General features: G+C 41.0%; 1 protein-coding gene across 3 annotated transcripts in view; it reads left to right on the forward strand.

The window, feature by feature from the left end:
* Positions 1–27022, forward strand: part of LOC140165739 (beta-parvin-like) — a 64404-nt gene that overhangs the window by 18096 nt on the left and 19286 nt on the right. For all 3 annotated transcript variants that reach the window (XM_072189055.1, XM_072189056.1, XM_072189057.1), the window contains exons 5-9: positions 4135–4278; positions 5232–5347; positions 6174–6232; positions 8353–8372; positions 23529–23590. In XM_072189055.1, the coding sequence (XP_072045156.1) occupies positions 4135–4278; positions 5232–5347; positions 6174–6232; positions 8353–8372; positions 23529–23590 (401 nt within the window). The remainder of the gene's footprint in view (positions 1–4134; positions 4279–5231; positions 5348–6173; positions 6233–8352; positions 8373–23528; positions 23591–27022) is intronic.

Genomic DNA, 27022 nt, shown 5'->3' on the forward strand with positions numbered 1-27022 from the left:
GTCATCTTTGGGAGTCTGTGCCTTCTTTATAAAAAGAAAGAGAGGTCTGAAACTTTGTATACACACTAACTGCATGCCCAATTTGTCAAAAAATAAAAAATAAAAAAATTCTGTAATTGCGCGTTGTGTCACGGGGTCATTAAATATGCAAGAAAAAATGTAATATTTTGTAAACTGGCAAGTTTAGCCCCCCTAAATTCACACTTTTTGTCAGATTAATTATTTTTTGTTATCACTGATGCTATGTATAGGATAAATACAATGCATATCCAAAACATTGAGGTCACAACTCATTTACATTTCAACAGCGCCTCACGAAGATGAAATTTATTGCAAATTCAACATTTTCAGGGGCCCAAAGTCGATGTGGTCCACCTTCAAAATTTATAAAACATCACTTTTATATAACTACTAGTCTTAAATTACAACTTTGGTAAGTCCCAGTAATTGTATAGGTTGACTTCATATAAAATGACAAGCCCAAAGTTGACCATTTTCTTATGATTGCATGTAGTGCAAATGTACCGAATTCGGAAGGCTTGAAAGTCAAATTGGCCACAATATTAGAAATAAATGATTAGATGAGTAGTTATTGGTCCTATTTACTTTTATTTCCATTTCATTTTCAATATATACAGATTTTCTACGGTAGCCATTTAAAGTTGGTGTAGATGAAAATTAATGCAAATCACCATTTTCAAGGGGCCCAAAGTCGATGTGGTCAACCTACAAAATTTATAAAACATCACTTTTATATGACTACTAGTCTTAAATTACAACTTTCCTCAATCCCAGTAATTTTATAGATTGACTTCATATAAAACGACAAGCCCAAAGTTGACCATTTACTTATGATTGCATGTACTGCAAATATGCCGAATTCGGAAGGTTTAAAAGTCAAAATGGCCACAATATTGAAAATAAATGACTAGATGCGTAGTTATTGGCCCTATTTACTTTTATTTCCCCTATTTACTTTTATTTCCATTTTATTTTCAATATTGTAGCCAATTTGACTTTCAAGCCTTCCGAATTCGGGACATTTGCACTACATGCCATCTTAAGAAAATGGTCAACTTTGGGCTTGTTGTTTTATATGAAGTCAACCTATACAATTACTGGGACTGAGCAAAGGTGTAATTTAAGACTAGTAGTTATATAAAAGTGATGTTTTATAAATTTTGAAGGTGGACCACATCGACTTTGGGCCCCTGAAAATGTTGAATTTACAATAAATGTCATCTTCGTGAGGGCGCTGTTCGAAATGTAAATGAGTTGTGACCTCAATTTTTTGGATATGCATTGTATTTATCCTATATATAGCATCAGTGATAACAAAAAATTATTAATCTGACAAAAAATTTGAATTTAGGGGGGCTAAACTTGCCAGTTTACAAAACATTACATTTTTTCTTGCATATTTAATGACCCCGTGACACAACACGCAATTACAGAATTTTTTTTTTTTATTTTTTGACAAATTGGGCATGCAGTTAGTGTGTATACACAGTTTCAGACCTCTCTTTCTTTTTATAAAGAAGGCACAGACTCCCAAAGATGAAATTTATTTAAAGGCCAACTTTTGGGTCCAAATTTAGACCCCCCTACTCCAACTTTAAATGGCTGCCACCGAAAATCCGTAAGAGCTACAAACCTCAAATTTGCAGGATTTTAATATTTTTACAGGTACAATATATGACTAAAATATAAAGCAAATCTGAAGGGGTCAGGTGGGGCGACTCCTTGATTTCATATGGAGTAACCCAAATAGGTCCAGTGGTTCCCCAAAGTCACCAAACATTTTTTTTTTAAATTAAAAAAATTATTTAAACAATTTTTTTTTTACCGATATTGATATAAAATTGGATGGATTGAGCAGGATACACAATGATATTGGTCAAGTTATGAGTTCAATCAATGAGGATCCATTCAATTTGATCATTATTATGCTTTGAGAATCTGATTTTTGGTCAAAATGTGATTTTTGTTTAAAATGTGATTTTTGGACAAAAATGTGATTTTCTCGATTACAGTTTGTAACCATTTAAAGTGGGGTCGCTAAACGGTGTAACGATATCTACACACATGTACTGTGATCGTGGTCTGTAAGCTGATGCAGAGACCTCTGATATTGATATAAAATTGGATGGATTGAGCATGATACCCAAAGATATTGGTCGAGCTGTGAGTTTTAAAAGATATCGTGCGAGGCGATAGCCGAGCACGATATCTTTTAACCTCACAGCGAGACCAATATCTTTGTGTATTGTGCGAAAGGATCCATTCAATTTTATCATTATTATGCTTTGAGAATCTGTTTTTTGGTCAAAAAATGATTTTTGGTCAAAATGTGATTTTGGTCAAAAATGTGATTTTGGTCAAAAATATGATTTTTGGTCAAAATGTGATTTTTGGTCAAAATGTGATTTTTGGTCAAAATGTGATTTTTGGTCAAAAATGTGATTCTTGGTCAAAAATGTGATTCTTGGTCAAAAATGTGATTCTTGGTCAAAAATGTGATTTTTGGTCAAAAAGTGATTTTTGGTCAAAAATGTGATTTTTGGTCAAAAATGTGATTTTTGGTCAAAAATGTGATTTTTGGTCAAAATTTTAATTTTCTCGATTATATTCTGTAAACCGCCTAAAAGTGGGGTCGTTAAACGGTGTTACGATATCTATACACTACATGTATGGTGATCGTGGACTGCAAGCTGATGCAGAGACCTCCGTGTTCAGGTGAAATTGGTCGCCAATATCCAGAATAATTGTTTTTTTAAAATGTGTATAAAGTATGGTCGCGTGTCTTGAGCTCGCCACCAAAAAAAGGTGGCGACGTTACATTTTGCCAAAGTCGACTCAATACAAATGATGATATCTCTGTCAAGCAAGAAGTTATTCTCATGCTTGTGGTATCATTTTATTGCTAAATAAAATGCACTTTCAACCCTGTAAAAAGAAATACTTGAACTTTTTTAATACTAACACTGTGCTTCATAGAATTCAGAATGGGCAGGGTGGCGGTGGTGGGGGATGTGGTGGTGGGGGATGTGGTACACACAAACTCTATGGGATTGGTATTTTTAGTGCGTATCTGTAAAGGCTGTAAATTGGATTTTGACTCTATTTAGCATCTAAAAGACTCATGGCCTTACAGCTAAACAATTCTACTAATTGTTTTTAATCATTTATGATTGGTTTAGTCTAGAAAATACAAACTTTTCCATACAAAACTACCCGTTGTCATATTAAACACTGTAGTAAGTAATGCAGATGTCTTCAAAATCTAAAAGTTACTGTAAAATTTTAATTACTTATCCTATCATAGTCAAAGTATAGATTTTCTGAAGGGAAATTTGACGAGGAATCTAAATATGGACATATTTTGTCTGTATGTGTTAGGGGGAAAATGTTTAGGTTCAAAATATGTTGAATTGTAAAAATATCTAACATACTTTGGGACACCCTATATTCCGAGATTACCAAACAGCTGTGATTTCGGTTTCTTCCAAAGTCAGTTGGCTCGCCATATCCTCTAACCAAATGAATGTTGTTTACTTCCAGTTTATTACTTTAAGTTGGTAATAAGCAATGCATTGAGTGACCCATTTTTTATCAAAATCTTTTTTATTCCACCCTGTATAACTTGCAGGTCACCCTGTATAATGAGTTGAAATTTATATATTTGAATTGCTTATACCTTCAGCTTTCCAAAAATATATACTTTTGCTAGTTTAGGGTTGATGATTGTCGAGATAATCTAATTAGAAACCCGGTTGGTGTAAAAATTCATAATATTTGTCATGTAACGCTAAGGGTGGCGAGTTCAGGACACACGGCCGTATAGGATGGCAGATTCTCAAAGCATAATAATGGGTGAAATTGGTCGCCAATTTTAGTTTAAGAGCGTTTAAGACTCCAGCAGGTGCCAGATATCCAGAATAATTAGTTTTTTTTAAATGTGTATAAAGTATAGGATGGAAGATTCTCAAAGCATAATAATGGATCGGATGGGATATCTGCCGATATTATAACATCATTATCGGATATCAGATCGGTAGACAAATGCCATATCGGTTTTGCTCTAATATGAATATCCAATTTTCTAACTTTACCTACTTGTTGATCTTTACACAGAAAAACTGTCTGGGATCAAGCTAGAAGTACGAGAAGTGATGCAGTCAGAAATCTTCCAAAAACAAAAACTTCAAATGGTTATTGACACAGTGAACAAACAACTCAACTTACCTAGATGGAATCAAGCAAAATGGACAGCAGATAGTAAGTTTGTTACACACATCTTTGTCATTGAACGCAGGTATTTTGTTTTGAATAGGCACAGATTAGTTGGTAATTAAATGATTACACAATGTGCAAATTTTTATAAAATAATTTCCAAGGTGCATTTTTTGCTGAACCATTAATAGTCTTGGCATTTATTCATACACTCCTAGATAGTGAGAACCAATCAGAGCCTCCGTTAGTAAATTACTAGCTGTGCATAAATGTTGTACAATTGCACAGGCGCCCACTCTGCGTATTACGTGCAGTACTTTGGGATGCGTTCATTTTACTTGCGGGTTGCATTTATATTTGCCTGCATTTTCCAAATTTTTAGTGACAATGTTGTTATAAATATATGCAAAAATCACGGGATTTTTTTCTCGTGTATGAAATAGGTTAATAAATGCGTATCACTTGTTGCTTGAGAAATTGTACAAAATAATGCACTTCTACTGAGATGTTGATGCGTCTAATGCACAAGCCCCGATTAGACGCATCAACATCTCGGTACGCGTGCATTATTTTGTACAATATCACTCCCAACAAGTGATACGCATGTATTAACCTATAATTAGTCTAACATACTTGTGCACTAATATTTGGGTCTTAAAAAGTCATACATTGTATGATGCCGATGTAAGACCTCAGGGGTGGTGTGAAATGAAAGAGGAGAAAAGAAAAGAATATAATAAATAAAATCCGTACTCAGTGGTGACATTCCTCATAAGACCTGGGTCAATATTCCTATTTTGGATCTTTCTTAAATTAATAAGATATGACCCCCGTCACAAGTTTTGTGCCCTCAGTAAGGGGATGGTAGCTGGATGGTTGTGTGAGTCAGTGAATGCCTGTGGGTGGGTGTGGCTTACATGCCAATATGTGCAAAATACCATTGTTTGTGTATTCAAGAAATAATTCTATACAAGATATAATTTGTTTTTATGTTGCAGGTATTCATTCCAGGAATTTGATATCAATACTTCATCTCCTGGTAGCCCTAGCATTTCATTTCAAAGCACCCATCAGAATCCCTGAGTTTGTAGCAGTAAATGTAGTCACTATCCAGGTAGGTGGTGTAAGACCTAACAACTTGATGTTCACTATAGAATTGCAGATTCATAGGAAGTGGTAAATAAATTAAACTTCAACACTACTTGATTATTTCGCTTACTGGGAGCGCTTTGAGGAACTTCCTCATCGTCAGCCGATGTTGTCAGCTCTGATATTTTTCTTGGATCAGGTTTTTCTGATCAGGTTGGTCTTTAGCCATTTCCAGAGCTAACTCATAATTGGCGTGTTTTGAGAAAAAAGTTCATGTATGTTTTGTCACTTTTGAAATGCGCTATTTTTTATTCAAGTTGGTATAACTTGGGAAAATAAAGTCGCATTGTGCCGAATGAGGTATCAAAATACGCAGAACAGAATTCCCCTTCTATTGACTACTTCATTTGGTAAATTAGGTTGTAGTGTGATTATGAAGATTATCATTCATCTAGATATAAATAACTATGAAATTAGAGTTATAATGTGATCTACTGGACTGACGTTTTTGCCACTCACGAAAACGTAAGTCCAGAAGATCAGATTATAACTCTAATTTCATAGGTTGTAGTGTATTTCAGCTTTTGTTCACAATATGTGTTGATCTATCTATCTATCGGTTAACACTTTGAATGCTTATTTGAGGCCTTTGACCTCAACTCAATTTGCTCAAGGGTGCCATTTTGGCTCCCAACTGATTCTACATATATACACCCCTGTTTATTACTTAAAAAGACAAATTGCAGGTTAGTACCCAACTTGACGCTTATACGGCAATTTGCCTTGACTAATATGACAATACTGCCAATTGTACAATAATGTGGTGTAATATTTACTGGTTTTTTTAACAGAAGAAAGATAACATACTTCAAGCAAAGAGAACAAAAGAAAACATAACTGCAACAAATGAGTGAGTTGTATTTTTATTTCAATTATTTTTCCAGTTCAACATGTATTTTGTACCAAAAAGCGGTGGTTTGGCTGCTTTTAATTTACATATCTTGCCCTCTGTGGAAAAAACGCATTTTGGTTCAGTTAAGTTTTTTTTTGCTCATATTTAAAAATGACAAGCTTGGGATATTATCTTGTAGTACGGGTTGTTAAAAAAGGACATTGCAATATTATTTGAAATTTAGTTTTTGCATAATTTCTGGAAAGTGAAGACTCTTGAAGTAAAGATCCAAGAATAAATTAATTATGCTCATTTCCATAAAAGTTACAAAAATATACTTGATGCAACATACTTAACGTACCTTAGTGCAGGACAATTATGCATGTTATACTAAGATCAATTGCATTTAAGGAGTCCAAGCTCATTGCAGCACAACATAGCAAAAACAGCCACTTGTTAGGAGCAAGGGGTGTCTGAGGGGATGTTCCCCTACTGAATTTGAAAAAATTCTCAAAATGAACGTCCAATTGAAGCAATCTGGTGCATCATGTTAACACTATTATTGCTTTAAAAAAGTGTTGAGGTGTCCCTTGTTTGTAGGGATGTCCAAAACAGAAGCCAAATCAGCCACCTTTTAAGGTCGTTCAAAGGATAAGACCTTATGGCATCAGGAGTCGTGTAGGGTCTCATATGAACGGTTCAAATCCTATTGCAACCATTATTATGTTTTGATGAATCCAAGTGTGTGAAAATATTGGATCCAACACATAATAATGATAAAATTGATGCTTTACGCCTAATATTTATTGGTCTCACAAGTTTTAAAATATTGGACTTGACTTTGTCTCGGCCCAATATTTTAAAACTCATAGCTCGACCAATAAATATGGGCTCAATCGATCCAATTTTATATCAAACTAAATTGAGCCAAAACTGCATTATGGGAACTTTCATGTAATGGTGGTGTTCAAAGTCATAAACTGATGTCATAGGTCATTTGAGGTCATCTTGTAAAATTGGCTGAAAATGAAAAAAAAAAGTGTTTCACAAAAACAAACAGAAAAAACCCATTTCACATGAATATTTACTATGCATGCTGTTCACTACCCATATCTTCGGACGACCTATCTGGGACCGCCTTCCCCATTTAAAAATTTTTATAACATCCAGTCGTAAAAAGGCGACTTGGCCCTAATTTCAGTGCTTGAAATAAGTTTCAAATCGTCAAAAGCTATTCGGGCCCTTTGGTATGAAATATACAGACCCTCATCAATTTTCAAGGTAAAACTTGCTGTCTAAAGTTGTGTTTGCTTTTTTTTAACCACCCTGTGTATAAATTTATATTCTTGGACTATTATATCACCAAACTAATGTGGTTATTTTATTTATTGTTTTTCATGACTCATAACGAGTGGCTAATTGTTGTACATATAGCACTCAAAACTACATAGCACTTCTTGCTTTGCAAGAAAAGCCTGGTTTTTTTTCTCACTTTTAGGACAGAATGCTAGAATTACTCAATTACAAATATTTCAACGGTACATACCAGATTTTCCTCAATAACATATTTAACAGTTGTAACAATTACTGTTTTCCAAGCACATTAAATTAGTGAAGGTATCTCATCTCAAGTGCAACACTTTTTGTTTTGCTGAATTTCTATAGTACTATGTAATTAGCAAAATTCAAAATATGTAATTTAATGGTGATATTATGACTTGGTTAATGCTAGAAACTCTGGATTGTTATGGATAGAAACGATTACAGCACACGTGACAATCCAGCTGGGTGTTTAAATATGCAGTGGACAACTATTCTGCTCAGAAATTAATTTTATTAGATTGAATAGAAGTGGTAGTGTATTGCTAAAACAAGTCTAGTGTATTGTATGCAATGCCATGCCTGGTGTTCACCACACCCAAGTGTGTTTCTATAACAACCAAGAGATTGAAATAGTGGAGGGTAACATTCAGCATGCAGATGGAGAAAATGAGTCTGCAGAGTATATATTTGGTGATAGTTTTTTCCCTTTCATAGATGAAGTCAGTAGTATACTTCGAGTTATTATAATCATATGTTGTGATGTGTGCCCAGTTGTAACAGTCATTTTTGATGTTTTGTTTATTTGCCAACATCAGGGCGATTGGAGGGAGATTTGGTAAGTATTATTTATCCTTGTTTAGTGTGTTTTTCTGTATTTTATATTTATTTAAATTAATGAATTTTACAGTAAAAAATAAAAAATAGTAAGATATATCTCTTGATGTGTTTTAACACAGTGTTCCTGTACTTACCAAGTTCCCATTTAAACACTACATGTAAATCTGCTGTAACTTTACACATTTTTTTAAAATGATATGTTTACAATGTTTACAATGTTAGTTTTCTCTTAATGCTTTTCTAATTAGGTAAGCTGTAATCATGTGTTTGTATAAAGTGTCAATTGCACCAAGTTCTCTTTGAGAGGAGAGGATTCATGGTAGCAGTGTGGTCTTTATGGGGGGGGGCTGAATAAACAAGGAAATATAAAATTTGTATTTCTTTGTTTTCATATTTTTGACCCTCCCAATTGACAATTGAAGGTCAATACCCTCCTCCCAATTGAATTTGTTTGGGAGGAACATAATTATTTGGCTTTAAATGTTGTTGACATAAAGGTGCACGCAAATGTTTGACATTTCTTTTTACAATGTAAATGGAAACAATTATGATGAAGATTCTAAGGGCATACATAATTACTTGACTAACATGACCATGTTGGCCATTAAGTATATTAAACAAGTTGATTTGTCAATAATATTGAGTGATTTTGATCCCTAGATACTAACTTACTTGGTTCCATATTGTCCCAAACTTCCACCATTTTTGGAAAGCATAATTCCCTTTCACTTCAAAAAGACAACTTTGATAGGGAGCATAGAGGCACAACTATAAATCATTATGTGATGCTTGTTCTTGCCTGACTGACCCTAATCATGAAAATTTGGAGAGAAAAAAGTTGTACTGTTAAATGGTTTATGGAATTAATAGGGGCGTTGTTAAATGGTTTATGATATGAGGCCGTAGTGGTCAGCGACAACCTGTAAAGTGTACTGAGGCTTGTGGATCAACGTCTAGGCATTGTAACGCACTATAAATCACTGCTTTTTTTTTTCCTGTATAAAAAAGGTTTTTTAACAGTTTCTTAATACTTTTAAGCTGTTTTAAAAGCATGGATGAAGTGATACAATACCAATTCACACCTTAGGATTTGTTTTATTTTAAAGCTAATTTAGGCTTATACGTGTCTTGCCTATGATCTTAACAAAAAGTCAGACTGACCCTGTGTTCCACAAACATGGTGTTAGCTAGCCACCCATCCACCCATCATTTTGGGCAGGCAGTGTGCTCCTGCGACAGACAAAGTTAATGCCTGTGACTTGTGCTAAACTCAAAACAAGAACAGACTAATAAATAAAAGGCTATATAGTAATAGCTATTTAACTACTGTATATCCTCGAATAGTCGCCCCTTTCAATTAAATGCCCCACCATTTTTTTCAACCAAGATGTTTCAAAAATGCTGATATTTCCATGCTATCTTGAGTAGTAAGCTTACCAAGATGCACACACGATCGATAATGGTATCGGTAGTTGGCAAAAGTCTGATCGTAAACCCGGTCCAATCACATTGTACAGTACCTCAAATTCTTCCTTTAATCATAAGGAACAAAAAAGTCAATGGTCGAACATCTCTAGGATGTTTGGTTAATGAGTTACATGGTAAAATATACAAAAAGGCAACGATCTTTCAAGCTTTCAATATTCTCTGATTGAAGCGAAAATGGTCTCCAATTATTCAGCTTGACACAAGAAGCAAAAAAAAAAAAAGTTATAGCTTTGCATATCTAAAATGTATATATGGTTATAAAATTGCAGCTCAAAGGTCAACCAATAAAACCACCATATGATCCTATGTCACCATAGTTACCTTGACCATATTATAGCCTACCATGAAGCATTAAATTTAGGATTCTTATATCGATGCAAGACTACACATTTTTGTTCTTTCTGTCAATCTTAATATTTGGAGACCATTTTCGCTTCAATCAGAGAATTTTGAAAATTCGACCAGTGCATATTCACACTCTAACTCAAAAACCAACAATCCTAAAGATATGCAACTTTTACTTTTTTGTTCCTTATGATTAGAGGAAGAATTTGAGATACTGCACAACTTGATCGGGCCATTTTTATTTTTTCTTATTTAGCTAGGCCTGCCATCTTGGATTTGACCCCCTTAATCCCATCAGAAAAATTGACAGCATGGTTCATTTGATTCATTGGTCCAGGTAGATTGGATTTCAGTTCAAAATCAAAATAAACATGAAAGTCCTACGGAGGCGATTTTACTACGTAAGGCCCTGGACTATTTGGTGAAAATGATGGCACTTGTCAAATCCTAGCTAAGACCCTGTTTGCACAAAGTGTTTAAAGACAAGCAAACATTTTTTTTTTACTTTATGCCACCAACTGAAATAAATTCCTTTGGTTTAAATGAAAGGAAAAAAAATGTTTTCAATACGGACCCACCCATCCATCCAGGTGGTATATGATTACACCCCACCTTCCACACCTAACTAGACCAGGACTTCGGCAACACCTATACCACACTACTATCTTCTAAATGCAAATTGACTTGTGCAGTGCAAATAGAATGACAATCAGGGAGTTGCTTACCAGAACACTCTAAAATTCAGAAAGGACATACGTCTATACTGGCATACAGAATGTCCCAATCACAAAGACATATCCCTGGCATGTACAGGTGTGTGTCAAACAAAGAACATCAATTCAGCAGCCAGGGATCTCAAAACTACCAACTTGTGACTTTACACTCATTTCATGGAGCAGGTCACATATGGAGTACATGTTCCTGTCGCTGTTATGCATTGGAAAAAGAATTTAGGACATTGCCAATTAGAATTCAGGCATGAAAATTTCCAGTGTTTTAGCTGATTTCAGCATTTTTTTTTATTATTTTCAGTGTTTGTCAGCCTATTTTTGAATAAAATTCTCAGTAAATGGTAAAAAAAAACATGGTTTTCAGTGGGGGTTTTTCAGACCAGTTTTCATGCCTGAGAATTAGATCAGTGGCATTGCATCATGGGGGTCATGTTCCCCCAAGTGAAGTGAACATTTTGAAAACTCCATCAAAAATTGCAGAAACGGCTGGTACCCCCAATCGAATGACTCCTCGGAATGCATCTGTGTATTAAATATTTGTCTATTAATGTGCTCTCATTTCATGCTGTTTTAATTAAAAGGAGAATGTGTGGCATGTATTAAGAAGAGTAAGTCTCACATGTTTTGTCTTGTCTAATGTCCTTCGTCAATGTATCGCACTGCCAATGTATCATTGCACAGGTTTCCATACATTTCCTGTTATTTTACCTTATGAAAACCTAGTTAGATATTAAGCCCTTCATTTCAGTCAGTCCATGGTTTGTTCACCAGTCATCCTAATCAGAGATTCATTTCTAAAAATCTAGCCACTGACTATGTGTCACAAATTTGTATTTGTGACATTTAATTTATACCATCAATTCAAACCATTGTACCCTTGATAAGTTGTAAACAAATTAGCTAGTAATATTACATAGTTCCATGTATACCGTTCATCCCAATTTAGTAATAATGTCATATCCAAGTGATTGACGTCAATATAAGTGTGTAAAGACAAGTGGTATGCATGGTCCCATGATGAGTGCTACCTACAAAACCTACAGACTCCATTGAGTAACCAACTGCAGTATGTAGCAGTTAATTACTAACCAGTACTAATAACCATGTCTCATCACCAGACGCCTACATCCAAATTTCATCACCAGAAGCCTGTAGTCAATTTGTTTTTGTATACTGTTTATCTCAACAAAGACAAGATATCAAGTGAAACCCAGTGATTTCCAGTAATATTAACATGTCTGTCTGTGTGTCTGTCTATGTGCATATCTGTAGTTGTCATATGTTACAGTTCATAATGTGATTATTTTAGTCACAATAAGCTGCCATATTTTGTCTGCTTATTTTGTATGAAGATATAGAGTTAAATGTGTAGCAGCTCATTGAATGAATATGTTATGGTAGCATTCATGTGTAGACATACCTCACTATTAACACTATTATGGACTCAGTACACCGGTCGATCTTACCGTTTCCGATGTTGATTAAGATACTTCTTGCATCGATCCGAGATGCGGAAAAACCAATAGTCATTTTGTCCCACATAAATGAATAAATAACAAAACCCCGATCCCCGGTGGACTCACCCAAAAGGTGACGTCACACCATATGATCGTCCTTATCCTCCTTGGTCTCCGACTGACACAGACGCGTGCCTATCGATTGTTCATAGCACTGTGTGTCAATTTCTCGATTAAAAGCGAGATATACGATTGTAGTTTCACACCTTAGGTAAAACCAAACCGGTATTGTTCGGCTGAGGATAGTTTTGACGGCATTTTCTGGCGAAAAAGTGACAAAAAAACGCGATCCAAAACTTAGCTACATATCGTGCCTCCGTTTGTATCACGGGACACGAGCAATTCAAAATGGCCGCTGTTGGCGCCATTCATTTTGTTTCCCACGTAAAACAACCATTGCAGCCTGTAAGTTACAATAGATGTTTGTACATACACATTGTATTTCATGTACGGTAGGTTATTGTTGCTATGTTAGGGTGATTACTCTATCGTTATGTCTTCATTACCGTCCGATAAGACGAGTTAATCAGATATTCATACGGTGGGGATTGGTAGGGACCCGTCTGACATTTAGTAATAAAGTTAGCCAGTCCTTACTTTACCACTAACGTTAGCGACCAGCCTCCGTGCTCAGGTTTGCTTACTGGGCTTGAGTCGCGCGTTGGGGGGGGGGGAAGTGCCCCCCTCCCTTTTCTCCTCGCTTCGCCTCGGCCCTGTCGGGCTTGCCCTTCCCTGGTGACGGAGCGGGACCCACACCCGCTCTGTTTCACCCACAGGGAGTGCTCACGATCTTCTAGATGTCTTTCTTTTGCTTAGGACTCTCCGAGTTCCAGCTTGACGATTGGGATAGGCTCCGTCATCGCCATAAGGCGAAGAAGAAATCTACCAAGGGCACTGGTAAGGTCGACACGGTGGATTCTGCTGTGACAGCCCCTATGGGTCATGGCAGGTCTGCTTAAGGGGCTCCGGTCCCCGGACAAGCAGGCGGTTCCTTCGGGACTGCTAAGCGCGTCAAAAGGCTCAGCAGCCAGCGAAAGCACTGACTATACGTCGGAGCAAAGTAGCAGGCAGCAGAGCGGTAACCACCAGCGAAAACCCTAGCGGGTTTTGCAGCAGGAGGATACCAGTCGATCACGGTAGATTCTGCTGTGACAGCCCCTATGGGTCATGGCAGGTCTGCTTAAGGGGCTCCGGTCCCCGGACAAGCAGGCGGTTCCTTCGGGACTGCTAAGCGCGTCCAAAGGCTCAGCAGCCAGCGAAAGCACTGACTATACGTCCGGAGCAAAGTAGCAGGCAGCAGAGCGGTAACCACCAGCGAAAACCCTAGCGGGTTTTGTAGCAGGAGGATACCAGTCCTCTAGCGAAAATCCTCACGGGTTTTTAGCAGGAGGACACCCGTCTGTTGCAGGCATATCTACGGGCTCAAACAGCCACAGTAGTAGCCAGCGACGGGCAGCATGCAAGGGTACCCCAGGCTTGCCTGGGTTGAACCCTAGCATGCATGGGTTCAGCAGAGACGATACCGCGTCTAACGCTGTGGGTGTAGTCTTAGCAGAACCAACTGGGGTTGTCACACGGCAGCGTTCCATGGCGGGACCGCCGAGTGATACCCTGGGCCCTAGAATAGCTGCTGGCTGTCCACAGGGACTGGCTGGCGATTATTCAGGGGTTGGGCTCGCAGTCTCTCACGGACAGCGACCCAGGTGCATTCGGTGGCAGCTACAAAGGCGAGCTACGGCTTGACTTCAGTGGTAGCCGCTATGCACCCGCCCATAGCTGCCGTGAGTGGTCCGCCACACACAGCGACCTTGGGCGAAGCTCTAGAGGTACAGTAGTAGCTTGAACAGCCTAGCTGATCAACAACCCACTTATGTCCTCGAGAGCCAGCGGAGCGTGGGTGATCCATTATCGTCAATGGGTCAATTACCCTCTCTTGATCGATCACTGTCAAATCAACAGGGCATAGCTCCATTGATTGACGCTGCCTATTCAGGTGGCGAGGTGATTGATCGGGGGTATGCACGCTCAGCTACCCGTGGTACTAGGCAAGCTCCCTCTAGCCAAGGGACAGCCGGTATAGCGGGGTACCCATACACACGGCTTGATCCCCTTGCGGGGCATGGGTACAGTGGTACACAACCGGGAGCCCTCACGGGCACCTACGCTGGAACCACGCATACAGCGGTACACAGCCGGGAACCCTCACGGGTACCTACGCTGATACCGCACCGGTACCGCAGCACCCGCCTTAGTCGCCACAGTCTCTGTGGCAACAAGGGGGGGGGAGGCGGTGCTGGTACTGCAGTACCATGGGGTTACCCTGGTGGCGGATCCTTTCAGGGTCAGCTACCGGCTGGGTATGCCCCGTGGTACCCGCCGCAGGGTGTTTCTTCCACGGCCTAGCACCGTGGCAAGTGTCGCCTAGCGATGGCCACGCAGTACCAACATCAGCTGTTGACCAGGCCAGCCGGCATGGGGCTAACCCAGATCTTGATCAGGGTAGGCCCGTGCTGCTAGCGCTAGGACGACGGCTGCGAGAGCATCTTGGACCCAGTGGTGCCATGGCGGATACCTCAGGGTCTTGCGGGAGTCCTCCCTCTTCTGCTGGCAGGTAGTCGGCGAGCCACACAGTGGTTATGCCTTCTTACCCGCTTTCAGATGCCCGTCCTCAGTTACCGTCATCATCGGAGCATGATCACGGATACTGTGGGCGCAGGGAAAGGAGTCGGAAGCTGAGTCCGGTAGTGACATCACTACAATCTCCTTCCCCGCTGCCCCTGAGGGAGCAACAGCACTGATCTTCCTCCGGACACCCCCTAAGGGGGAGTCCATGGAGGAGGACCAGGATCCTTTCAGTAGGATGCTCAGCTGCTGCTTCCTCACAGGGGCGCCTGCACTCTCATTCCCGGCAAACCTCACGGGTAGATATCGTAGGGCTGTCGAGCTCAGTAGAGCTATGCCGCCGCGTGCTTGCACGCTTCCTCTGCGTGTAACGCGGGCGGACCACGGGACCTACCTGAGGGGATCCGAGAGGGACCCAGATGTCGCCAAGCGACGCTCAGACAACATCTGAGCTCTTCCGCGAGGTGCCTAACAGCTAGCCTCAACGAGAGCTCCATGGGCCTAGCCCATAGGGTGTCCACTCAGCGCCGGGGGGTGGGGCCTGCCACTCCAATCGCTCAACGCGATGGAAAGGCATGGTCCTTTTTCTCTTTGGATGCTTCTGCGCTACGGTGGAGGACCGTGCAAAGAAGCTACCAACGGAGCACTCTGAAGAAGTCGGAAACTGCCCTTACCATGGGTGGGAGCTCCGACTTCAGCAGGCCGTGCACCACCAACAGTACCCGAGCCCACTACCTCTGCAGCACCCATTTCTGGGAGGCGCAAGGGTAGCACAGGAACAGCTGGCAAGCCCCGAAGAAGAGCAAGCGCTCTTCCAAGGGAAGCTAGGCAGAGCATTCCTGGGGGCTCAGCGGTTTTTCCACAGGGGATCTCCCAGTGGATCGACCGCTATGGCTTTCACCCAGAGGTGGGAAACCATCTCTTTGAGCGCCTGGGTATGGTCAGTGGTGAGTGGGGGTTACGGACTGGCAACCCAGTCTCCCCACATTCGTCTGCACATTTCAGAGGTCCACAGTAGTGCCGTCAGACGGCCCCCAGCGTCGGGCACTACTGACAGGGATCACACAGCTTCTCACGAAGCGGGCGATTGTCCCGGTCTACCCCCGTTCTACGGGTGATCTTGGAGCCATTGGCTCCAAGGAAGACCAGGCGACGGGAGCCCCATCCGAACCGCAGGCTGTTGAACACGTTCTTCAGGCCCAAGAGGTTCAGAATGGGGACTCTCGCCTCGGTGCTAGCCTGCCCCATCAGGGGCATGGGAACAGCATCGCTAGATCTCTCGGACGCCTATCTGCATATGCCAATCGCCTCTCAAGATCGGAGGCATCTGCGCTTCTAGGTACAGGATCAAAATTACCAGTTTTGATACCGGCCATCCGCCTGTCCATCTCTCCCAGGGTGTTTAACACTCTTGGTCAGAGCGGTGGCAGCGCACCTGAAGCACAGGGGTGTCAACATCAGTTGCTACCTGGACGTTTGGCTCATATACGGACGCACTCCACTGAAGACTACGGGCCTCATGGGGTTGATAGTCCGTGGGTGCGGGACCCTGGATTTTTGATCAGCTCAAAAAGTCCAGCGTGGTCCCGACGAACCCACTATTTGTAGGGGCCCAGATCACCCTCACGGAGGGGTTCACGGTGCTCTCACCCGAGCGGGCGACGAACATGGTGCGGTGTGCCTGACTCTTGGCCGAGTCTCGGGCAAAACCCGCTGTGGCATGGATGAAGGTGGTAGGCCTAATGGCCAGTATGGTAGACCTCGTGCTGTACTGCCGTTTCTACGTTAGGCTTACCCAACTACACCTTCTAGCCTGCTTGCAGGCCCAGTCGTCACCCAATATCCCTCGCGGTTCTGTGGTCGGAGATCGCGAGAGGAACTCTGGTGGTGGACCCATCAGCCCAATTTGACCCAGGGTGTCAGGTTTCCTGCACCCCGGTATGTCACGTAGTGTAGCGACCATAGCGTCAAAAGCGGGCTGGGGGTCCACATCCACGGAGACTCCGTCTCGGGCCTATGGGGGCCATAGAGACAGAGTTTCACATCAACCTCCCTCGCTTACGAGGAGGTGATCGTGGAATCACATACCGTTGTCCTGACGGATAACACAACCGTGGTAGCCTACCCCCACAGACAAGGGGACTCCGGGCCACCACGATTGAGCCTGCATGCACGACACCTGATAGGGTGGTGCAAGTTCAGGCAGATTACGATGAGAGTGATACACATCGCGGGCGTCACCAGCATCCTCGCGCACAATCTGTCACGAGGAAGGGTGTCGGGACCAGCAGAATGGTCCCTTGCTCCGCAGGTCGCTCAGACGATCTTCAAGGGGATGTACCACCCCACGAAAGATCTGTTCGCATCTCATCGCAATCATCCACTGCCGGTGTACTGCTCAAGGGTCGCGGACCCCAAGCATTCACCGTGGGCGCTCTGTCCATAGACTGGGGAGGATGACAGCTTATGCAGTCCCTCCGATCTCACTACTCATGAGGGTGGTGGCCAAGATCGGGTGGGAAGACTGCATTGTCATTCTGCTAGCGGCAAGGCCGCTGGCACTCCCCGAGGTACCAGATCTACTCCGGATGCCCGGAGCGGAGGTACCCAGTCTATCACTAGAGCACCTGCAGTTAGCTGCATGGCCCTTACCAGGGAACGCGCAGCGGAGGGATACTTTTCATCAGAAGCTGTTTTTCTCATCGCCGGGGCCAGACGGGAGGCTACGCTCCGTACGTATAGCCAGAGTCTGGCTCCATACTACGCTTGGTGCAATGAGGCAAATAGCTCTCCCGCTAGAGCCTCTGTGCTGCTAGTTCCGGAGTTTCTGACAGAAAAGTTCCAAGCAAGACTTCAGCGGGCCACTGGGGCCAGCTATAAGTCAGCTGTCCTCTCCATTCACCGAGGTTTCGAGACGGGTCGACTATCATAGCCGATGGTTACCTTATTAGTCTACGCCTCGACGGTATGTTCAACGAGTGTCTACCAAAAAGGAAAGTGATCCTCCTAAGGGATCCCAACACAGTCTTAGATTACTTTAAGGGTCACCCTTTTGACCTTCCGTCCAAAAGCGGCTTAAATACGTAACTCTCAAGATGGCTTTCCGGTTTGGCGTTGGCTTCGGGACGGCGGTGCTGAGTTGCACACGGTCTCGAGGTTAGCTTCCGTGTTCACAAACACTGGAGCGACACTGTTTCGGCGCTCTGTTCTCGTGACTACGAACGGGCGCGGTGCATACCGACATTCGTCCCTCTCCAATCCCCAGGGTTGGGCAAGGTTCGGCTGAAGCCAAAGATAGGCTGGGTGTCCGATGAGGCGCTGCAGCACTATTTCTTCCGAACACAAGCCTTGCGAGGGACTCACGACCGCATTCATCACCCTTACAGAGCCTTTCGTCCAGCCGCTGTCGCAATGGCTGGTCCAGGTGTTGGTGGGGTCCGGGGATCGCGAAGGTTTCGCGTCCCACGACCCACTCGACACGAAGCTATCTCATCATCTTGGGTATACCGTTCGGTTGTCCCTTGAGGAGATCTAGCAGGCGGTGTCCCGGAAGCCACCTTCGCCTTCTCTACGATACTTCCGCTTACGTTAGTAATCAGAGACGGGCGGAGGTTTACCGGGACATTGTTCGACGATCATAATACGGTGGTGTACGGGTACCAGGTTTTCAGACTATACAGAATACTCAGCATGGTAAGAACCAGTGTCGCTATTCTTAACCACCAAACTTATTAAGTAAGGAGGTTTATGTCTGTGATCGCGTGGTCTTTTTGTTTTCCCGACCGTTGGGGAAAATATTTTCTGACCTCGCGAAAACCATCGTTACCGCTCCCGATCCCTGATCAGATGCTGACCAATCTTGTACCTCCATCCGTCGGTTACTTGCTAGATCGATCTTTCAGATGTTGATGCAAGAAGTATCTTAATCAACATCGAACGGTAAGATCGACCGGTGTACTGAGTCTAGTCCCAAACAAAAATGTTTGGTAGACTCATAACCGTGCGATCTTACCTTTCCGATGTTGATTATCCCGAGACCCCGCCACCCCTACAAGTTTGGTCCGAGTAGGGGATCCCAAGTCGGATAAGGGATTTATCATATGGTGTGACGTCACCTTTTGGGTGAGTCCACCGGGGATCGGGGTTTTTGTTATTTATTCATTTATGTGGGACAAAATGACTATTGGTTTTTCCGCATCTCGGGATCGATGCAAGAAGTATCTTAATCAACATCGGAAAGGTAAGATCGCACCGGTTATGAGTCTACCAAACATTTTTGTTTGGGACTATTTTTATGTTAATTCAAACACTACATTTTGTTAAGATCTGTATTAAGCATGTATGTGTATGTACACATGCTATCTAGTATGCTTTTTTGATATCTTGGCCATGATCTTTACCAATCATGCTAAACATTTTGTTTGATAGGTTAATAATTACACAGCCGTGACATTAGTCACTCACGGCTGTGTCTTTTTTCTTACAGGTTCTTACCTAGCTGGGGGGTTTTCAACCCCCCGAGCTAGGTACTGTTTTGCTATCCGATCTTTCTTCTTCTTCTTTCTGGCAATAAATTTCAAAATGCTTCTCCTCCTACATGTTACACCCTACAATTACGTAACTTGCACATATGTATCGACTATGTCCAGTGCCCATTGGGTCTAAACAGAATTGGGGTCAAAGATCATTAAAGGGGCATTTCTGGTATTTAACCAAATATTTAACTCAAAATGCTTCTTCTGCCACATATTAAATAGCACAATGACGTAATTTGCATATATGCATCGGCTATACCACACGCCTATAACTTGTACACAGAATTGGGGTCAAAGGTCATTAAGGGGGTAAAATCTTACAATTGCATTATCTGGACATCTGTAAGGGGTATGGGGCTCAAACTCGGTTACAATAAATCTCATGACCAGGGGAACATTTTATGGGGTCAGGTCAAAGGTCATGCAGAGGTCAAACTTTCTTCTTTCTGGCAATAAATTTCAAAATGATTCTCCTCCTACATGTTACACCCTACAATTACGTAACTTGCACATATGTATCGGATATATCCAGTGCCCATAGGGTCTAAACAGAATTGGGGTAAATGGTCATTAAGGGGCATTTCCTGTATTTAACCAAATACCTTCAAAATGTTTCTTCTGCCACATATTATATAGTACAATGATGTCATTTGCATATATGCATCGGCTATACCCCACGCCTAGAACTTGCATACAGAATTGGGGTCAAAGGTCATTAAAGGGCAAAATCTTACAATTGCATTATCTGGACATCTGTAAGGGGTATGGGGCTCAAACGCAGTGACAACAAATCTCATGACCAGGGAACAATTTGCACGAGTCAGGTCAAAGGTCAAGCAGAGGTCAAACTTTAGAAATGAATTTCCTGGACATCTGTAAGGGGTACAGGGCTCAGACTTGGTGAAAACAAACTTAATGAACAGGGGACATTTTGGAACACTTTGCAGGGGTCAGGTCAAAGGTTATCTGGGGTCAAATCTTATAATTTCATTTTCTGGATATCTGTAAGGGGTATTGGGCCCAAACTCTGTGACAACAAATCTCATGATCAGGGAACATTTTGCAGGGGTCAGGTCAAAGGTCATCTGGGGTCAAATCTCAAAATTGCATTTTCTGGACATCTGTAAGGAATACGGGACTCAAACTCGGTGACAACAACCCTCATGACCAGGGGAACATTTTTGGAACATTTTGCAGGGGTCAGATGCCTCCACAACACCAACATGCCCCAGCTAGGTTTGTGGTCTATGACCACCATTTGCCACTAGTTTCTTTCTTTCTTCTTACACAGCCGTGACGTTAGTCACGGCTGTGTCTTTTTTCTTACAGGTTCTTTCTTCTTCTTCTTTCTGTCAACCATTACATTTGCTCTAGCACTCACATGCTTACATCGATTTTGACCTAACTTAGTCACAATGATCATTGACCATGCCCCTACATGTCACATGAAACTCGCGGGGTCAAAGGTCACGCAGGGGTCACATGGGTCAAAAAATGCATCTTCTCCCACAACTTACGTAGGACAGCGACCCCACTTGCACACATGCATTGTTATTCCCCAATGTCTATGTGGTGTACACAGATTTGGGGTCAAAGGTCATTAAGGGGTCACTTCCGGTATAAAACGAAAAACCTTCAAAAATTTGTATTAGCTAAGTAAAACATAGCACAGTAACGGTTAGTTCACATATGATCAGCAGTCACCCAATGTATATGTGGTATTTTTTTATTTGGGGTCATAGGTCATTAAGGGGTCACTTCCGGTATAAAAAGAAATACCTTTAAAATGCATCTTCTTCCACAAATTATGTGGGACAGAGACGCCACTTACACACATGCATTGTTATTACCCAGTGTCTATGGGGTGTACACAGATTTGGGGTCAAGGGTCATTAAGGGGTCACTTCCGCTATAAAACGAAATACCTTCAAATTTTTTTATTAGCTAAGTAAAACATGGGACAGTAACGGTATGCTCACACATGATCTGCAGTCATTCAATGTATATGTGGTATTTTTGTATTTGGGGTCAAATCTCATTAAGGGGTCACTTCCGGTATAAAACGAAATACCTTTAAAATGCATCTTCTTCCACAGATTATGTGGGACAGAGACGCCACTTGCACACATGCATTGTTATTACCCAGTGTCTATGGGGTGTACACAGATTTGGGGTCAAAAGTCATTAAGGGTCACTTCCGTATAAAACGAAAAACCTTCAAAAATTTGTATTTGCTAAGAAAAACATACGACAGTAACGGTATGTTCACACATGAATTGTGGTTACCCAGTTTATATGTGGTATTATTTTATTTTGGGGTCAAAGGTCATTAAGGGGTCACTTCCGGAATAAAACGAAATACCTATAAAATGCTTCTTCTTCCACAAATTACGTAGGGCAGTGACGCCACTTGCACGCATGCATTGTTATAACACAGTGTCTATATGGTGTACACACATTTCTGGTCAAAGGTCAGTAAGGGGTCACTTCCGGTATAAAACGATATACCTTCAAAATACCCCTTCTGTCACAAAAAGCATAGCAACGTGATGCCACGTGGACACGCATGCATTGACATTAGCCAAGGTCTATGGCCGTTTTCATATATTTTGGGGTCAAAGGTGATTAAGGGGTCACAACACGGGTGTGTTCGTGGTCTTAGACCACAGCTAAGTCTAGTTCTTCTTCTTTCTGTCAACCATTACATTTGCTCTAGCACTCACATGCTTACATCGATTTTGACCTAACTTGGTCACAATGATCATTGACCATGCCCCTACATGTCATATGAAACTCGTGGGGTCAAAGGTCACGCAGGGGTCATAGGGGTCAAAAACGTGATTTCAACTCAAAATGCATCTTCTCCTACAAATTATGTAGGACAGTGACGCCACTTGCACACATGCATTGTAATTACCCAGTGTCTATAGGGTGTACACAGATTTGGGGTCAAAGGTCATTAAGGGGTCACTTCCGGTATAAAACGGAATACCTTCAATTTTTTTTATTAGCTAAGGAAAACATAGGACTGTAACGGTATGTTCACATATGAGTTGCAGTTACCCAATGTATATGTGGTATTTTTTTATTTGGGATCAAAGGTCATTAAGGGGTCACTTCCGTTATAAAACGAAATACCTTTAAAATGCATCTTCTCCCACAAATTACATAGGACAGTGACACCACTTGCACACATGCATTGATATTACCCAGTGTCAATGTGGTGTACACAGATTTGGGAACAAAGGTCATTAAGGGGTCACTTCGTATAAATCGAAATATCTTCAAAAATTTTATTAGCTCAGAAAAACATAGGAGAGTGATGGTATATTCACACATGAATTGTGTTTACCCAATATATATATGGTATTTTTTTATTTGGGGTAAAAGGTCATTAAGGGGTCACTTCCGGTCTGAGACAAAAAATCTTCAAACTGCCCCTTCTGCCACAAATAACATGGCAAAGTGATGCCACGTGCACACATGGGGTTTTCATATATTTTGGGGTCAAGGTCATTAAGGGGTCACAACACGGCTGTGTTCGTGGTCTTAGACCACAGCTAAGTCTAGTTCTTACTGGCATTGCTGATAACAATAGTATTATATTACCTTGTAATTACCAGTCAGTACTTTGTAACATTTTAATGATATGCTCATAAATGCTCAGTGATATGTTTAATACTAAAATCTATTAAAGGACTGGATGCAAATAATTTTTGTTGCTGTGTTTTAACTACACTGGGCATTGGATGAAAGTCAAACACAATAATAAAATAACATAACCGATGTGAACAAGATGCAAGCTAGGTTGTATATTGGTGTACAAAAACTGTACATACATGTAGCAACAAGTATGTTAGTTTTAGAAAACAAAATTAACTTAAACTGTTAAATATTTTTGCCCTTAACTTTGCAGAGAGGGATGCATTTGATACACTTTTTGACCATGCACCTGATAAACTCAATGTTGTTAAAAAGGTAAGTCCAGAAAAGGCTGACTACTTAATAAATCCAAGAAATACACTGCAGATAATCTTTAAATCATTCAGTATACTAGAGATCACCTGCCTCTAATCTACTGCTTCCAAATATATATACATGTTGACAATTGCATTCACAATTTATCTGGGTATCTGCTATAAACATGGTATTAATAAAGTAGGTGGCAATTTATTCATAGCACTTTTTTGTCATAATCTGTAACAGCTGCAATGATTTAGAGCTGAAATGATAGAAGAGCAAAGAGATTAGTCGAGCTCAGAACGCCATTGTAAATCCACCATATCCCCTCATGGAGAGCAAAATAATGTACCCCTGCATTTGTAGGCAAAAGCCTCAAATCAAACGACATTTAGCATCTTTAATGTGGTTCGTACGGCTAATCAGGCTTGCAGCACAATAGCCAATCAGAATTGTGTATTAATTTCAAACTTAGAACAAATGAAAGATGAGTCTTTCCTCCATCTAGTTTTAGAGTTTCATAAAAATTCTAACATTTCTTATGTATATCTTTATTTTTTGAAAATTGGCAAATATTTTTTTCACATTTTAATTTTTTTGGCCTACATGGAGTGTGCTATGGTTTCCAAAGCACATAAGCTTTTAAGCACATAATCTTTTAAGCTTTTTAGATATTAAAATATCAAAATTCTCTTGCCAGCTTTTTTAGATAAAGTATTTTTATTTTTTATTTTAACGATATTTAGACACACCTATAACTTTATTATTAAATACTTAATTAAAAAAAGCTAACGAGAGAATTGTCTAAATTTGATTACCTTTCTATGACACCTTGTTTGTAAAAATCGGACCTAAGTTATAGTTAGCTCCAAAAAATTCTAGAATTTAGGTAATTTAGTATTTCTAAAATAAGTCAAGAAAATTAAAAAAAATACTAGCAATACCATTAAATATCTCCTTTATTGAGACCAATTTCATGGAAAAAAATCCCTGTCCTTAGTATGGCAAAATAGTGTATAATTTGGGTCATGTTATTTGCATATTTATGAATATCAATGAGCTTATTTGCATATTGCATAGTATCTGCATTTACAAACCTTTGTATGGGGTCACCTTATTTGCATTGTTTCTCTCTCTCTCTGGGTCAGATGGCGCAGGATTGAGCTGCTGTGGTCTTCACAAGAGTATGCCATCTACTTCTATCAAAAGCCAAACGTGTTGCACCATACATTCCGTGTGATGAAACGTTCTTCACATCATTTGTCCAAGATGTTGATGGACGTCCCCTTCCACGATGGCCTTCCACAGCTCCCTGAAGAATCTGCTTCTCAACTCCACCATCCTTTCTTACAATGTGGCCAAAGTAGCGCTATTTCCTCTCAATGATGGACTTTCTGATGTCTAAGTCTGTGCCAATCTTATTCAGGACCCAGATATTTGTCTTCTTGTCTTTCCAAGATACTCCCAACAGCCTCCTATAGCACCACATCTCAAATGCATCTATCTTCTTCCTGCCATTCTTTGTCATTGCCCAGGATTCGCACCCGTATGTAGCAATTGAGAAGACTGTTGCACGGAGTAACCGTACCTTGAGGTTGATTGATAAACCACGACTCTTCCAGATCTTTGACATACTCTGACTTGTTGTCCTTGCCATAGCTAATCTTCTTTTGATCTCAGATGTGCTATCACCTTTGTTGTCTATCATTGAACCCAGGTATTCAAATTGTTTAACCTCCTTGATCTTTTGACCATCTATCACAAAGTCCTCTCCAGTTCCATTTCTATCAATAACCATTACTTTAGTCTTCTTGGTATTTAGCAGAAGGCCTTTCTCCTCACTGGCTTCCTTGATGCATTTCAAAAGGGCCAGCAGTTCCTCTCTACTGCTGCATATTAGGGTGGTATCATCAGCATAGCGTCGATTTGTGATACTGCTACTGCCAAATTTGACTCCACCAGTAAACCCGTCCAAAGCTTCTCTCATGATGTCCTCTGAATAAATGTTAAACAGGTTTGGTGACAATATGCAGCCCTGTCTCAGCCCTCTTCCAATCTTGAACCATTCAGTATCTCCATTACTTGTCCTGACTGCAGATTCCTGGTCCTCATATAGTTGACTAATAAGATCAATAATGTGACCAGGGAATCCCATCCTTCTCATTGTTTTCCACAATTGGGGATGGCTGACACAGTCAAAGGCCTTGCTGTAGTCAATGAAGCACATATAAAGTGGTAGTCTGTGATCTTTACACTTCTCAATTATATTCCTGATGTTTACGATCTGGTCTCTAGTCCCTCTTCCTTCTCGAAAGCCAGCATGCTCCTCAGAAATCACCTGGTCTAGTTTTAGCTTCAGCCTTCTGATGATGATCTTTAGCAGAACCTTACTTGCATGACATATCAAGCTGATGGTGCGATGGTTGGAACACTCTTTTAAGTTGCCCTCTCTGCAGCTTAAATGCAATAACCGATCAACTTCAAACTTGGTATTGTGATAGTATATGGTGGCCTGGTGTACTGTATAGTTTTGTGCCATCTTATTTGCATATTTATGAATATTAATGAGCTTATTTGCATATTGCATATTATTTGTATTTACAAACCATAATTACAAATCACACAATTCCAGTTACATGTGTCATTTGAAAGGCAATGGTACAGTGTTTATGCATAAATGCCATGAAAATAATCCATATGTGGGGTCACAAGTCAACTTTCACATACTGATCTGCCCTCGTACATATGCAATGAACTAGTTTTTGAGAGGGGGCTATACACATTATTTTTTTCTGTATTGTATGTCACTGGTATTTATGGTCTTTTCAAAAATAAAATGTTCATCTGAAACATAGGCGTGTGGTTCTCTCTAGGCAAAGCTCAACATGCATGTTGCCACCGAGGCAAAAGTGGTACCAACCCTGCCTCACCTAGGTTGTTTCATTCCTCAGATGTATTAAGGGGGTACTACACCCCTGGCCTATTTTGTGCTTATTTTTGCATTTTTCTCAAAAATTATAGAAAATTCAGCAACTCAAACCTAGTAGTTATTGATTTATTGATCAAATATTGGTTTTCCCTCATTTTTGACTGTAACTCCACAACTGTTGTCTGTGCTGAAATAAAATTTCCAGTGCAGTAGTTGTAGTCCTTGCCCCTATAATATACATATCTTACTTGTCCCCAATATGCTATAATTTTTAAGAAAAATGCAAAAATAGGTACAAAATTGGGCAGGGGTGTAGTACCCCCTTAACTCCTCTTCAAGAATATTCCACTTCTGTGTGTCTTGTGCATACCTTGCCCAAGTAGCGTGACCAGCGTCTCTTTGTGCTGTTTAGTCGTCACGCAACAATCGTCTCTGGCTTCCTCTTCTTCACTTTCCTGTTCTTGGTAACTTTTTTTGTTCATTTTTTTCTTGCCATGTGTCCTGCCCACTTTGCTTCACCA

The sequence above is a fragment of the Amphiura filiformis genome, chromosome 12 (genome assembly GCF_039555335.1).
Source record: "Amphiura filiformis chromosome 12, Afil_fr2py, whole genome shotgun sequence".
In the NCBI taxonomy this organism is placed as follows: Eukaryota; Metazoa; Echinodermata; class Ophiuroidea; order Amphilepidida; family Amphiuridae; genus Amphiura; species Amphiura filiformis.